Genomic DNA, 15,779 nt, shown 5'->3' on the forward strand with positions numbered 1-15,779 from the left:
ATGGAAGCGGGTGCTGGCAGGGGATTGTGCTGAGCTCAGGGTGAGCCTGCTGCACTACTGTAGTATGGTAGATGAACACGTCGATGAAATGGTGATCTATGACAATGCACCCATTCGGATGGATCATCATGGTGTATCATGGTGTTGTCTATTACACATTAATGCTACATTGAAAAGCAAGGAGCATTTATTTAGCAGCGTTTCCATTCCACTCCACACAGATATATAGACCCGTACATTTGGACCTCTTCAACATAAAGGAACAGGAACACACTGCACCGTTACAATGACACAAATGCACATTGCGCAACCTATTATGAACATTTGCGCCACTCAGAAGTCTTCAAATAGGCCCCGCCCATAGCGGCGCTCAACAATGACGACATCCCATCTCGACGTAAACAAGAGCATGTCGCACAAGAAGTCTCAAGTAAGAGGTGAACCAATATTTCCATTCTCTTATTAATGACTTAACATTAAGGAACATACCTGTTATTCTGCGGTTAGTTCCCACTCCTAAGTCTTTGACTTCCGCAGGGGTCCAAGCAGGCAGAACACTTAAACTAAAGCGTTTGCTAACACGGGGAGCTAACGCTTTGAATGAAAGAGACAGCTCATAACGATTGGTTTTACACTTATTAGAAAATAGAAAATAGAAATGCGTACGTGAGTACTTAAGTATGCAAAGACGCATGATTGTACTTGAGTTTAGCTTGTCTTGGCAATATTTGAACCCCCACTTATTACTACGTATTCTTTGCTAACTTCTAATTGAGAATAGTAGGTTATGGAAGTGGTATCCATTTCTTATTACTCTGTATTAATGTCCTATGACTCTGTATTCATTTTCTTTTACTCTGTGTTAATGTCCTATTACTTTGTCTTCATTTCCTTTTACTCTGTATTCATGTCCTATAACTCTGTACTCATGTCCTATTACTCTAAAATAATGTCCTGTTTCTGTGTATTCATGTCCCACTCTGTAATCATGTATTATTACTCTGTATGCAAGTTCATATTACTCTGTATTCTTGTCCTATTATTTGTATTGCTGCCCTATTACTCTGTATGGTATTAATGTACTATTACTCTGTATGCAAGTTCATATTACTCTGTATTCTTGTCCTATTATTTGTATTGCTGCCCTATTACTCTGTATGGTATTAATGTACTATTACTCTGTATGAAAGTTCATATTACTCTGTATTCTTGTCCTCTTACGCTGTATTATTCCATTCTAGAAATGAACGGACAGGCAGACATCGAGGTGGACTATAAGCGCAAATATAAAAACCTTAAACGAAAGTTGAAATTTCTTGTTTATGTAAGTATAACTGTATAACTTTGTATGATGGATATATAACCAACTGCGCTAGACACAGTGATTCAAAACTACGTTCTGTTTCATGTTTTTTCTTCCAGGAGCAAGAGTGTTTCCAGGAGGAGCTTCGGAGGTCACAGAGGAAGTTACTCAAGGTCTCCAGGGACAAGAGGTGGAGCTCTGACCTCCATAACAGAATCATTGCATTGATAGTTGGCGGACAGTTGAGCAATTAGTAAATATGTGTCCTATTCTTTGTGTCTAGCTTCCTCCTGGACAGACTGCTGCAATATGAGAGGGTAGATGAGGACTCTTCAGGTGACAGTCTACCTTTCTAAGCATTTCTATTATCATTATTTCTTTCAAAGCATATTATTCTTTGTGCGCCAATCAACTGCACACCTGCCCTAAGATTCCCTCTGCCTTCTGTACCAGATTCGGATGCTACAGCTTCTTCAGAAAACAGTGACACAGAAGGCTTCAGGGAAAGGGAACGGGAGCGAGATGCAGGAAAAAAGTAAGCGATAATACAGGGAGAAACCATTAAAAATAGCCTACTGGCCCAGTATGAAAGCATATTAAGAACCGATAAACTCGTACATTTTCACTGAGACACTCAACAGTGACACTGAACGTGTCTCAAGGTGAGAACATTAGGTTGCATTACATTTGTTCTTGTTCCATTGTTTGCCGTTTCATTTAATTATACAGATTTAATTAAAAATATTAAGCAGTTTGTGGTCTTAAATTAAAGATAAAGCTGTAAACAGTAATGCTGCGGAAGGGAGAAATATAAGGTCTGGTCAATTTAAAGGATTATTAAATCATTTCTTTAACATATTTGTAGTACTTGATCAAATTTGTTACAGTAGGGCTGTAGATATAAGTGCTAGAACCAAATCAACTTGAGAAAACATGAATATGGTATAATATGGCCACGTATTTTGGCTTGGGTGTATATTGGGGAATATTTTGTATTGTGTGCAACTCCGGTGAAGACACCTGCGATTTCTATATTTCCACTTAATTCTAAAAACTGCAAAATAAATAGAATCCCTATTTAGGTTGAAAACATTGCCAATCCTTTTGTCTTCTTGGCTCAGACAAGTTCTACATTACACAATAGCATCAGATCACACCTTCTGCTCATAGTCAGCAGCACACAGCTCTTGAGGCCTCACGCCTTCTGCTCCATCTCTGCGGTCTCCCTCCCAGGCGGAGCAGGAGCAGTCCCGGAGCCAGCCTCCCCCCTTCCTCCTCAGCACACCTCTCCCTGCTCTCCCGCCCTGGGGTGGCTTCCCTTCAGTCCTCAGGCTCCGGGGGTTACCTCAACACGGTGAGCTCTCAGACTCAGTTGACCCTCAATGTCGTCAAGAAACGTCACCTGCTCCACTGTTTTCACCCTTCCCATGACAAATCCAATCCCCGGTCTTATTTAAGTTTTTATTTATTTATTTTATATGTCGGTTATTTGTTGTCCTTTATTATTTAATTGTTGTTATTTCTTCCTGGTTTTGGTTTATCATGACTTCATTGTCTTTACATCGTCCTTGTGCATTGTGTGTGTGTGTATGTGTTGTACCGTGCATTTGTTTGTTGTGTGTGATGGGCAGATGCCCTTCCCACCAGAGTATCTGGCCCCGCCAGCCGAGCGCGTGAAGAAAGAGAGAAAAATTCAGACGCCTAAAAACAAGAAAGAAACACCTGGGAAGGTGAGAGAGGAAGGGTATCAGATGCCTGGATAATTACATCTCGAATGATCCACACACACACACACACACACGCACACACACTGAATATGTCATTGTCGATTTTTGGGTCAAACGTTATTAATTATTAACCCATAGCTAACAATGAAGGGGGCTGTGACCTACTTCCGGACCACCAGCAACACTGCATCATCCACATACACACAGCTTGGCTCCACTGAACTCAGTCCATACCCACTGGTTTGTTAACCTTTCTGTTTTATTTTCCTTCCTTCTCTGCATGCTACTCAGGTTGTTGCACCGTTGACGGCTAATTACCCATCAGCCCCTGCGGGCCCCCCCGCGGGCAGCGGGCCCTTCAGCTGGGTCCCCAGACAGATGCTGAGCGGCGACGCTGCGGAGGAGGAGGGGGACAGTGACCTGGACAGCGACCGGGGGGACGACGACCGGGGGGAGGGAGACGAGGCTGAGCTAGTCATTGATATCCCCAATGAGTGATGAAGAGTGGGTGCTAGTTGTTTTTGTATTTTTTACTTGTGTGTGTGTGTGTGTGTGTGTGTGTGTGTGTGTGTGCTGGTCCGCCTTGGTTTGCAAAACACAATGTAATTATGTATGGTTGAATTCCGCAACTCCCTTTTTAGAATCTCAAAGCTAGTGCCAAGCGCCCCCCTGTGGATGGTTGGCTTTACTGCAGTCTCACTGCCAAAACAATGTGTCTCACACACAACTCTGTGATATGTTATGCTATTATTAGCTGTCCGTTAATGAAGATAATAAAAACAACACAGGGTACTGATCTCCCTCTAGAGTCATAGCTTTGCCTTCTTTGATCGTTCCCTTACCAATTATGTTTAAATTATTAATAATATTTGTTTATGTTCTGTTTAAATCAGGCCAGTCTTCAACTGATGTTTTTCATAATTTTAGATTAAAATGGTGACATTAAACCTGGCTTAAAGTATTGATTTTTATTAAGATAAATCATGTTATTTATCTGATTTCACTTTCGTCTTTCTGAGGTACTCCCGATGTTTCTGGATGTTCTTGTTGTGACCATGATGCTTATTTTCCCTCAACCGTGTATTCACCAACCTAGCGGTCATTCAATCTCTTAAAAGTTAGGAGCTTAGAGGCTTCACCCCGCCCGCCCGAGGAATCACACCCCAAAGCAACCATACCAGTTACTGCCTCCCTGGTATTCTGATGAATAATAACAATAATAATAATCTGGGTGGACTCATTTATACCCTACTTCACTAATATTTGCAATATATATACAATTCTTCATCTTCATGCAGTACAAGGGTATTGCATAACGACGTGGAATGGTATGTACTCTTGTAACCGTTAATCTTTAATATTGATAAAGGTTGTTTTTGGTCAACCAAAAAAGTTCTTGTCTTGCCAGCACTTTGGAAGGAATTACACAATCATACCCTTCAGCCCAGCCCACGGGCACTGGTGAATAATGCTGGCTATAACTCTGAGGGAGTGCGGCCTGGCTGCATTCCAATACATTTGTGAGAGGTTTGCTTTTACAGAGAGTACATTATCTGCTATAATGCAAATTTCTGAAAATTTCACACAGATTTGGGGAAAGGGTACAGTGTCCCAACAGGCTTATTATTAATATTCATTCAAGTACAGATACCTAACCCAGGCCCGGTCAAGGATTTCTATTTGGGGATTTCTACTGCACTCCAGAGTTTGACTGAGCAATGTCACAATCTCTTCATATTGTAACACAGATCACAGGGTCGTATAGGTTCATATATTATTTATAAACATATACTATTCATACTATATTATTCATGTGTTATGTTCTGATCATCTGTTCATCTTAGATGGTTGCAAACGCCAACATTCCGTTGAGATTGGCATATTTCAAGTCCAAACACCACTGCATGTCGTTTGCAGGGTGCACCGTATGTGTGTGTAATAATGAATCACTGTTCCACTGATCCTGTCAATCAGCTGACAAACCCATGCAGAGAGTGCTCTCTGGGAATGTAGTCTTACAGGTAACTGCTGGTTCATTCAGGGCGTGGGCTTTGGGTTGTGTACTTAATAGCAAAAAGCATTTAAAGGTGTAACCATACTAGGGAGAGGGAGAGAGGGGTTGAGGTGGAGGTGCAGTCAGAGGGAGAGAGAGAGAGAGAGAGAGAGAGAGAGAGAGAGAGAGGGAGGAGGGACAGACAGAGGGGGCGAGGTTGTCAAGGAAATGAAGGCGCAAGCGAGATTGTGCCTGCAACACTCATTCTTACACAGCGAATGTAACGAGACAGAAGGCATGGATGAGGGCACATTTAAAGAGAGAGCGCGAGGAGACTGAAGAACAACAAGCCAGCACAACAGAGACGTACCAGCCTGGACCACCATTATCCTTCCATCCAGATACAGAAGCCTCTGTATAATTGATAAGCATCGCTCACGCCCTCTGTGTGCGTGTGGGCAAGAGGAAGAGTGGAGAGAGAGTGGGAGGGAGTCAGCTCACCAGCACCACCAGCACCAGCACCAGCATGCTGTGGCAGGGAGCTCTAATGAATGCAGCTGCTGTCACGGCCTGCTTCCTGGCAGTGCTGGGCCCGGGCTTGTCTCTCCCAGCCGAGGACTGCGATCACTGCTTCTACAGGCAGACACCCCCACGGGGACCCTCTTCTGATGGCCTGCCACAGCTCTGCCACGGTGCTCCCGGGGGCCAGGCCTTTGCAACGCTCCACAGCCCGACCTGTGACACAGCAGTCTTCTCTGCTTTCCGCGTCGGCCATGTAGGGAGTGTGAGTGAGGGAGAGGAGACACTGGTGAGGAAACGTTTTTTTTTTTCTGTATTATTATGATATCAGCTGAGAAAAGCTGCCTCTGGATTATGTCAGATGTTTCAGGGACTAGATTGTTTGTTGAACTTTTGAGTGGGTCTCCAGTGCAGGAAGTCAAGTTAATGTTCAACTATCAACCGGGAATTATTGAATTCAGAAGATAGAAATGTTTAATGAAAACTATTAAATCATTAATTTGGCTGGAAACCTTTCTCAACTCTTTACACAAACACATCAATATCAGCAAAACAGTTGTATATATATCAAGGGTAAAACATTGTCTTTCTGCATTTTATTTTTTTCTTTATCAGTTGTTGTATATTTGATGCATTTGCATTGTTGTTATTGCTGACTCGACATCATTGAAAATGAGGGTCACCCCTCAATTGATCTTTCGAGTATAAATAAAGGTTAAATGAAAAAATAAGTTTGGTATGGTCAGAATCCTCCCTTCTACAATCATCTCAACTCTCAACTACATTCAGAGCTGTACAATAGATCCTCCATATAGAATTGAACCATCTATGACATCCAACTTCATATTCTATTTCTCTTTCAGTCCGAAAACCCAGATCTTGAAGTACTGACCCCTGCCCTGCTCCAAGGAGATGGGGGCGAAGCTCAGACCTCCAATGTTCCCGAAGACTCTCCTCTCCGGGTCTGGGACTCCTCCATCACCGCCCTGGTCCGCTCCTCCGTCAGCCCCCAGTGCAGCTCCGTCGGAGGGGACCTCTACGTGGTCACCGGGCGGGGACGCCTGGGACCAGACACCCAAGGCGGGGATGAGGGGTGCGAGGCCAGTCAGCTGCTCTGGTCGGCGATGTGCTGCGACGTTCCCTCCGGGGGGGAGCAGGGCTTCAGCGTGGGCCTGGTCCAAGAGGCCGAGGGAGGGGAAGAGCAGCAGGTGAGCGTGGAACAGCTGGAGGAGATGCTAGGAGTCACAGAGCTCTTCTCTGAGGGCTGTGGCGGTGGCTCTGGGCAAGCCGCGGTGGTCTTCATGCTTGGAGCTGAGAGAGTTTTACTGAAAGATGCTTCAACGAAGAGTGTTGAAGACCCAGTGGATCAAGGAACGGATCAGGACTCCTCTGGGGAAGGGATCACGGAACAGGCAGCGAGTGTGGAAGATCGAGTTGCTGATGTCGATGCCACGCCGAAACAATCTGACGGAGAGGAGGGGACGACACCCGCGCAGGACCCTGATGAAGAGCAGAGCGACGTGAGGAGATCAGAGGCCCAGGCTGGAACAGAGTCAGGTCATACTTCAGATGAGGGCGACGTGGCGGAGCAGACAGCAGAGACAGACCCGGAGGAAGAGACCAACAGCACTATCATTTACCTTATCTCCACCGGCGTCTACATTCTCACCCTCCCCCTGCGCCCTGTGGTCTCCACCATCACCAGCCTACCTGGACAGGTAAGACAGCTCACCGCACACATGGGGACCACATTCTCCTGGCATGCGCCGCAATGTGGTTTAACCACTTTCTCCTCCTCTGTGTGTGTGTCTCCTCCTTTCATCTGTTGTTTCAGGTGGTGTACATTCTTCAGGAGGACCTTGGAGTTCTCACCGCGCTGCCCGGAGACACCTGCTACATGCTGTACTTTGTGGCCTCCGGCGTTGTGTCTTGGATGCGTTGGACGGTGGAGGTCGTGCTAGACTTTGTGTGGGGATGCGGCTGTGGCTTGTACCACTGCGTCTCGGCGATGGCGGGAGAGCTGCTGGGCAGCTGCTACACCGGGGTCGCCGGAGTGGGGACTCTGGCCGGCGACTCAGTGGGGATCGTGGGGGAGGTGGCGGACAACGCCTGGTGGGTCACCAGGCTGCTGGGCGGGCAGCTGTGGGAGCAGAGCACAGGTTACGCGGGGACGGTGGGTTCGGAAATAGGGGACCAGGTGATGACCGTGGGCGGGGGGCTGGGGACGCTGGTGTGGAGAATTTTGAGGGGGGTGTTTCGCGTGATCACATTCGTAGTGGGTGTAGTCTTTGGGACGCTGCGGTTGATTGCGGTTGGCCTCGTGGATCCAGCCACACCGGATGATCCTCCTGCGCTGGTGAAACAGTTAGTCAATGCAGAATAGCCTAACCCATGGCCTTCATAATATTTTGTTTGCAATGAAACTAAAATTTAACTGTAAAACAGATTTATCCTTTAACAAGTAAGGTATTCAAACAATGATATCGTTAATACACAGAAATTCTAACACATTACCAAAGATTTGATTAACACTGTTCAGGAAGTAAGGGTTGTTCATAACATGTTCAACAAATGTTTGTGATTTTCGGTTTATTACTGTTTTAACAATTTTATGGACGTTGAATTGTTGTAAAATAAAGTTTGCATCAAAATGTTTAAATAAACAATAATTACAACACCTTTCATTTTACGCTATTTACACAATTTCTTTATTGACAATAATTGTTATAGTATACTATAGTAGTTATAGTATTTGGGTTCATAATTCTTCTTCTTCTTCTTGTTATTATTATCATTAGGTGCCAAGCACAAAGTGCGGGGCAACCTATTGTAGGCCTAATCGTTAGTTTTATTATTATTCCGACACGTTTGACTTACACAGCCTAAACCGCTCGCACGCTTTTTATGAAACTTACTAGACCTGTAGAAGTTGACCCAAGATTAACAGACAGCAAATATTACACTGATTGGCCCAAAGGTGGCGCTATACCAACTGTCCAAAAATGCTAACTTTGCACAAGCATATCTCGTAACCGGTTTGACCTATACTCATGAAACTTTGTTCACACATGTATACCCACATGCTGAACAAATATGCCTCAAGAACCTATGACTTCCGGTTTCCAGATTTGCCGCCATTTTGAATTTAGTTAAAAACAGTAAATTGCCTAAGGATCCCAGGTTTTTTTACTTTGACAAAAACACTTTAGCCCATATCATCTATGGACCATTATCTTCAATCTGACAAAAATCTGTACACTAAAGTTTAAAGCAGTCATGAACCATTGGCTTCTAAAAGGGGCGTGGTTTAAACCGCGAAAAGAGTTAAATGCTCATATAGGGGGTCTCAAATTTCGAAAAAAATTTATTGTCACTAATGGTCATTTAAATGTGTTTAAGCTCACCATGTCCAGTATTCAGAATTTTAAACATTTATTCACAAATATGTTCTATTTTTTGCCAAGCGGAGCCAGCCAGGACTGTGCGCCTATCTTGCCCGGTGCAATTGACTTTCTACACGCATGTGTCGTTGCTAGTTTGCACCCGGCGCAAAGCTGATTTTCCCCGCAGCAACCAGGCACTATGGAAGCCCATTCCCGCCAGTAAAAAAAAAAAAAAGATGAAAACTCTTCCTTGATTAAAAAAAAAATCCCCATTGTAAGTCATAATTATGAGATAAAAAGTCGAAATTATGAGATAAAAAGTCGAAATTATGAGATAAAAAGTCATAATAATGAGATAAAAAGTCGAAATTATGAGATAAAAAAGTCATAATAATGAGATAAAAAGTCGAAATTATGAGATAAAAAGTCGAAATTATGAGATAAAAAGTCATAATTATGAGATAAAAAGTCGAAATTATGAGATAAAAAGTCGAAATTATGAGATAAAATGTCATAATAATGAGTAAAGTGTGCATGTGCTCCAGTAGCACTGTTTTCAAAGGTCCCTTCATTGTCACCATCATCGCTGGCATCCCCAACCATGCTTAAATTAACTAAACAAATGAGATCTCTGTTCGTGTAGCTTTGACTACACGAACAGAGATCTAATTTGTTTAGTTGTAACGGTGTACTTATTGAAAGACTTTAACAAAAGTAACCATAGCTGTAATTCTTAAAGGTCCCATGACATGCTATTTTATGGATGCTTTAATATAGGTGTTAGTGGGCCCCTAATACAGTACTTGAAGACGTTCAAGAAATTCAGCCTTGGTGCAGAATTACAGCCACTATGAGCCAGTCCCACAATGAGCTCTCCACAAACGCGCCATTTTTAGAGGTGGGTCAAGGTAGGGGGGGGGTGTGAGCAGCTTGTGGCCACGGTACCATGCGCTATATAGTGTTTACAGTGGAACACTGAACACTCCGGGTGCTCCGGCGGGAGTCCTGGAGCTCTATATCTAAATAATATCATATTATATTTAGATATCTATATAATATAATATATATTATCATGGTCAAAAGCTGTTTGAGCCTCCGGATGATATTATGAATCTAAAACGACTGCATCGGGTTCTCAAACACCTCTGGTTCTTCCACTTCCACGTCAATATTAAGTACAACTGCGAAATGGAGGAGAAAGGGATTGTTGCCCGCGATTGTTGCCCGGGGTTGTCTGCGTCGGGTTGGTTGAGAAGGAATTGGGAACCGCGACATGGAGGAGAAAAGGATTGTTGCCCAGGATTGTCTGTCAGAGCCCCGCTAAACACTGCCCGTTGCCCAGGGTTGTCTCCTGCTGGAGCCCCAAATGGGAGCTTTATGCAAGCTTGCGTTATTGTGTTGCGTGTTATGCGCCATAACACCAACAGCAGAATGGTTATCCAAATAACAAAGAACACTTGGTAACCTGGTCCCGTATGACGTCATATGGGACCAGAAGCCAAATCAAAGCATTTCAGCTATCCTTTTTTCAAAGATGGAGCAAGATACCTACTTCTCGGTTTACACCTAACACAATTGGGGACCATAGGGAGGCTAGGGGAACTCAACTTAATGTTAGAAAACCTCATAAAGTGAAATTTTCATGCCATGGGACCTTAACTTATTCAGGATTGCTTGTCTTTTGCATGGTTCGGGATGCCAGCGATGATGGTGATGCACTTTTTATCTCATTATTATGACTTTTTTATCTCATAATTTCGACTTTTTATCTCATTATTATGACTTTTTATCTCATAATTTCGACTTTCTATCTCATAATTTCGACTTTTTATCTCATAATTTCGACTTTTTATCTCATTATTATGACTTTTTATCTCATTATTATGACTTTTTATCTCATAATTTCGACTTTTTATCTCATAATTATGACTTACAATGGGGATTTTTTTTTTTTTCCATACATAGGAATGGGCTTCCATACATAATATATAAATTTATAATATAAATTTATTTATATATGTATATATATATATATATATATATATATATATACCCCCTTGCTATCAAGCAAGGGGGTTCCAGGGTTATACTCCGGGGAGTTAAAATGAAAAAAAAAAAAAAAAAAATTATATATATATTTCTTTTTTCATTTTGATGATTTTGAAAATGAAAAAAAAAAAAAAATGAAAAAAAAAAAATATATATATATATATATATATATATATTTTCATTTTAACTCCCCGGAGTATAACCCTGGAACCCCCTTGCTTGATAGCAAGCGAAAGCTAAACCAGAGTGTCACACACTTTGGGTCCATCCAAGAGGCTATTTAAATCTTTGCAGTGACTGAATGTTGATAATAGAACTGATTGTTGTGCATAAGATGAGTAGGCCTACGTGCGACTGTGCGTTGTGTCCTGCATGGTTAGTTGTGGTTGGTTGTGGTCTTAATGAAGCAGCCTAGCCTTGGAGTTGGAGAAGTTGGAGTGATCGTGTACGTGCGTGCGGGAGCGAGAGAGAGCACACCCTCCGTGGTGATGTTTGTCTCGTTGTGGGCTGTCAGCATCCGCCGGGGTTGGACGAATGTGCTTTGTGTGTCAATGCTGTATATGTCTGATCGTATTGCTGTAGATGGATGGTTAAATAACGTCACACGATCGGTCATACTGCAGGCTCTCATTTGCAAGTTCACTGATTGCGTGTCTGATAGGCTATATACCTGGCATTTATTCAGTTGATTGCTCTTCTAAATGCGCCAAATTTATGCCAATTATTGTCGTGTTTGCATTGTAATGCACATCTTGACTCTCCTTGTTATAAAACAACGTGCACCGAAACAACTTTAGCCAATGCAGCCTCCTATGTCAGTGTTGCTTTACGAATACTATAGCATATCGGTTTATCAAAATTGTTAAGTGTGTGCGTGTGTGTTGTCATGTAGGCTATAGACTGTTAGACTGATTGTCTTGGCTTGCATCGATGAAATATTGTAATGTTATAGGCCTACTGCATATTTTTGAGGAATGTAGATCGGTATTAAAGCAACACCCCACGAATATTGACGGGTATTTCGCACACTGGGTAAAAGCTTACAAATAAACACTAGGCAAAGATGTTGTTACTGGAGCTAGTAGGCTACCATCAAAATGTTGGATAACTAATCGGAAATATGTTTACAACGTCGGGGGAAGATTTAATTAGGGATTACCTGGGGGGGGGGGGGGGGGGGGGGGGGTTTCACAGGTGGGACTGGCAAGTTAGCCCATAGCTAGCATTATGCCTTCTATTTCTAGACCTTCTGATTAAGTACCGGTACGTATATGAACCAACAACATAATCACTGTCACTAGATATAAAGAAAACGTTGACTTTCACTCGGTGCTATTCACTGGGTATGCGCTGCTGTTCATAGACTAGCTCCAGTGCTCGTTGCTGCGTTGCTAAATGATAGCAACTCTTCACCCATTCTACTCTGACCATGCATTTAATCGGCTTTGACGGCCATCAGTTCTCGGCAATTCCTCATTCGCCCTCTCACGTCTGGACAGGTTCGGTTGTGGGCGATCATACATGTAATGTGTGGTTCTTGCCACCTCTTCCTCATCCCAGACGCCCTAGTTCTAGTACTAGGCTGAGGCTACCTTCCACCACGTCTCCCCAACGTGACGTCATCGCCGAGTTGCGTTGAAAACACCCGTTACTACCGAAAACGCCAAAAAAAAACGCCCCAAAAAGGACTTTAACACTATTTTGGATAAATCTTATGAATGATACACATATTTTGAGTGCTTTATGTACCCATTAATCGAAACTTCCGGTTAACCTGCAACATGGGCTTCTAAATTAAGGAAATGATACAGGGAAACGAATAAACCATTACACGCAACGAGTGAACTTAATAAGCGATTAAAATACTTTTTTCAACCACCGCCCCTACACCGACCGATGTAATTAAGGCAACCCGGTCGCACAGGAATCCGTGAAATGAGTCGGTCTACGTCATGTATAGTAGGCCTATTTTAATTTAACGTCTTTAATGGTAAGAGACTGTCTCTGGGACTTGCTGGTGGTTGACTGGTGTGCATTTACAGTTATGGCCAACATTATGACAGCCTTTAAGCCACTTTAAACTCGCTTCAATAAAGATATAAGACTATACAAGATATTGTATAGTAGGCACACAAAATATTACATATGCGTGTCCAGAAAAACGTGAGATTTCAAGATAGTTGACAGATAAACGGCCATCATTGGATCAAATCAATATATAATGCATCACGTCCATCAATCATGAAAAACTAATTTAAAAGCTACTGAATAGGCCTAGTAAAAAAAACAAAAAAAAACAGGTGTTTAGTGAGTTGAAGAGAGATTACTTCCAACGTGAATGATTTCTCTGCTTGGTCCTCCATTCGAGAACTTGATAAGTAGAATATAACCACGAGGTGTTGCAGTAGACTCTGTTTTATAGGCCTATTACAAGAATAAGCAGACTGTAAAATCCCCAAACTGTCATTACTCAGATCCCGTCAATCGTCACTGGTGTGTTAGTTAAGGTTAGTTAACTAGTTGGTTAATTAGTTAAGGTCTAAACATAGTACACACATGACCACTCTCAAAGTAAATGCATTTCTTCAACGGAAATTTCTGGTCATCCTCACTGCTTTGTAGTCAAACTTTTACTTTTCAGAGGAATTCGTTACAATAATTCTTACTAGGTCGGGCACTGAAAACTACCAGCTTAAATCAGAGGCACAATGGTAGTCTCCTATACTATATTCAATCTCCAAGTTAGAACTTGCAAACGCACAGCATGAAAGTAAATGAGAGACCGAAGTCTATAGGCTTGACAGATTTACAAGCCAAAATATTTTTTATTTTAACAGAGGTTGAGCAGACTCATATGGAAATTAAGGTAAAATATTAACAATTGGTTCGTTTGACAGCCACTTATTAATATCAATTTTGGTTAACTCGCCTTCACTTGACTTCACATTATATGCATAATGAAAAGCATTATGTACGAACTGGAAGTAAATAAACCAACCCACTTAGAAGACCATGAAGAAACATCTCCACATTTATTCTGAACCTGCCTTCCATTCATCTTTGAGGTTTCTGCTACTGCAGTATTTCAACCAGCCACAGGGTGGTGCTGTTGGGGAGCGGTTCACTTCAAACACACTTTTTTAAGCACTTTGAAATGTTGCTGTTTCATGACAAAAATCTACGATCTAGTTGTGGGCCAGCAGAGGCAGAATTTTAACCGAATTCGGCCTATAACCTTATAGGCTACATACATCTAGTCTCCACCTAGACAGCACGGGACCAAACATCTTGATACCTCATAAATAACAGTTAGCAGTAAGCAGTAAATTGTCTTGCGTTCCTCTCACTAGCCTTGTTTGAGCTGCAGGTAATTTAAGTGATCCACTTTGAGTGGCAGCAGCAGCCGTGGTATGAGCCCTGTCAGGAGTAATGTCTGTTATTAATGTCTGTGTTCTCTCCCCTTCAGATCTAAAGGGCCGCTGCCAGAGGGAAGGGTGGAATGTTATTGGAGATGCTCCAGTTGGGATTTTTGTTTTCCTCCAGCCATTACCGCACTATTATCGACTTCTACTATTTTTTTTTAATAAGGTCACCAATGTACCGGTCCAAAGCAGTATGTCTCTGGAATCTCTTTCCCGTCATTTAGTTTTGTTGACTGTTTTATTCAATGTATTTTGTGTCTCAATATAAATGCCTCTACATAAGAGTCAAAAATATATATTTTGACAACTTATCTTTTGGCAAACAATTTAAATTGTACTCTTCCGGCTAGACTTTCACATTATGCAAGAATGTAAATCTTGGGTAACTGCTGGATAGTTGGAACTGGGGTGTCAAAGATGACCTGTGGCTGATCTCCACATCTGGAGCCATTCAATTGTTTCTCTTATTGCAAGCACTGCGATGTATTATAATGATGTACAGTTGTGCATGGGATAGACTGGTGTCATCCATGAATGGAGAGGTTGAAGCCACTGAAGTTGCCTCAGTTTTGCTTTTTTTTTTCTGTTTTATTGCATTCAAAAACGACTAGCAGGGAGAACAGAAGTACACTTTGTTTTGGATGCAATTATGAATGTCCCTCATTTGTTTCTGTATCTTTTTTCGTTTTTATTCTGCTCACCTTGTGGTGGAAAGACACGACTATGTCCTCAATGTTCTGTTGGTGCTCCCTCGACCAATAGGAGCACACTGTCACCTCAATCATCCAACTGTTCTGTGTTTGAAACAATGTTACTATCGGTTTTCAATAAAGATCTTAACTCCACATAATGGGGTTGTCTCCTTGATCATTTCTCATAGAGCTGATGCACTCTGCCACTACACTCCATGGTATGTTATGGTATTTTCATTCTTTCTTACCGATGGAAACAGTAGTTGGCCACCACCCACTCAGTGACCTGTGGGACCTCATGCAACGTTGCCGTGTAAAATGTGGGCACCCCGCAGTCCGAGACCCAGTCCCCACAGGATTCAAGCTCTGCAGGTCCTCCTCAGTGCGACACGCCTTCAACTTTTCAAAATGAAAAAAAAATTAAGAGGAAAAAAAAAGCTTTAGGCTTAGTCTATTGTCTTAATGGTTAGGGTTAGGTTTGATGGTTTATTGGTCGGTAGGGTTAGGGTTAGGTTTGATGGTTTATTGGTCGGCCTATGCTTGGCACCGTAAAATGCTGCTCGCAGCTTTAATTATTATTATTGTTATTATTATTATTATTATTATTATTATTATTATTATTATAATGAGGCAATGAAAATACTGCCTTGGTGTGGCGGAAGCGCTGCAAAACATCGGGTCTTCAGACCCG

The 15,779-nt window shown here is 42.3% G+C and overlaps 2 protein-coding genes across 3 annotated transcripts; both read left to right on the forward strand.

Annotated features, from left to right (window-relative positions):
• Positions 1-376: 376 nt before the first annotated feature.
• Positions 377-3,971, forward strand: ino80e (INO80 complex subunit E; the record flags this gene model as incomplete). Of its 2 annotated transcripts, none has more annotated exons than XM_084472389.1 (8): positions 377-437; positions 1,242-1,324; positions 1,423-1,493; positions 1,587-1,639; positions 1,757-1,838; positions 2,537-2,657; positions 2,935-3,033; positions 3,322-3,971. In XM_084472389.1, the coding sequence occupies 8 exons, from the start codon at positions 377-379 to the stop codon at positions 3,526-3,528; spliced, it is 777 nt and encodes a 258-aa protein (XP_084328515.1). In that variant the 3' UTR covers positions 3,529-3,971. The 2 variants fall into 2 exon arrangements, with proteins under 2 accessions (XP_084328515.1, XP_084328516.1); XM_084472390.1 differs by having other exon boundaries at positions 387-430.
• A 1,366-nt stretch (positions 3,972-5,337) lies between these two features.
• On the forward strand, positions 5,338-8,134 carry LOC311351618 (uncharacterized protein). The gene is made up of 3 exons (XM_084471794.1): positions 5,338-5,831; positions 6,406-7,260; positions 7,377-8,134. Exons 1-3 carry the CDS (start codon positions 5,550-5,552, stop codon positions 7,923-7,925), a joined length of 1,686 nt encoding a protein of 561 aa, XP_084327920.1. The 5' UTR covers positions 5,338-5,549; the 3' UTR covers positions 7,926-8,134.
• The last annotated feature ends 7,645 nt before the right edge of the window (positions 8,135-15,779 follow it).

This window comes from Micromesistius poutassou (assembly GCF_964030765.1).
Source record: "Micromesistius poutassou genome assembly, chromosome: 8".
NCBI classification, from domain to species: domain Eukaryota; kingdom Metazoa; phylum Chordata; class Actinopteri; order Gadiformes; family Gadidae; genus Micromesistius; species Micromesistius poutassou.

Coding starts and splice junctions, on each gene's coding strand:
- LOC311351618 (XM_084471794.1), top strand. CDS start 5,550: ATGCTGTGGCAGGGAGCTCTAATGAATGCAGCTGCTGTCACGGCCTGC. Junction 5,832..6,405: donor GTGAGGGAGAGGAGACACTG/GTGAGGAAACGT, acceptor TTTCTCTTTCAG/TCCGAAAACCCAGATCTTGA. Junction 7,261..7,376: donor TCACCAGCCTACCTGGACAG/GTAAGACAGCTC, acceptor CTGTTGTTTCAG/GTGGTGTACATTCTTCAGGA.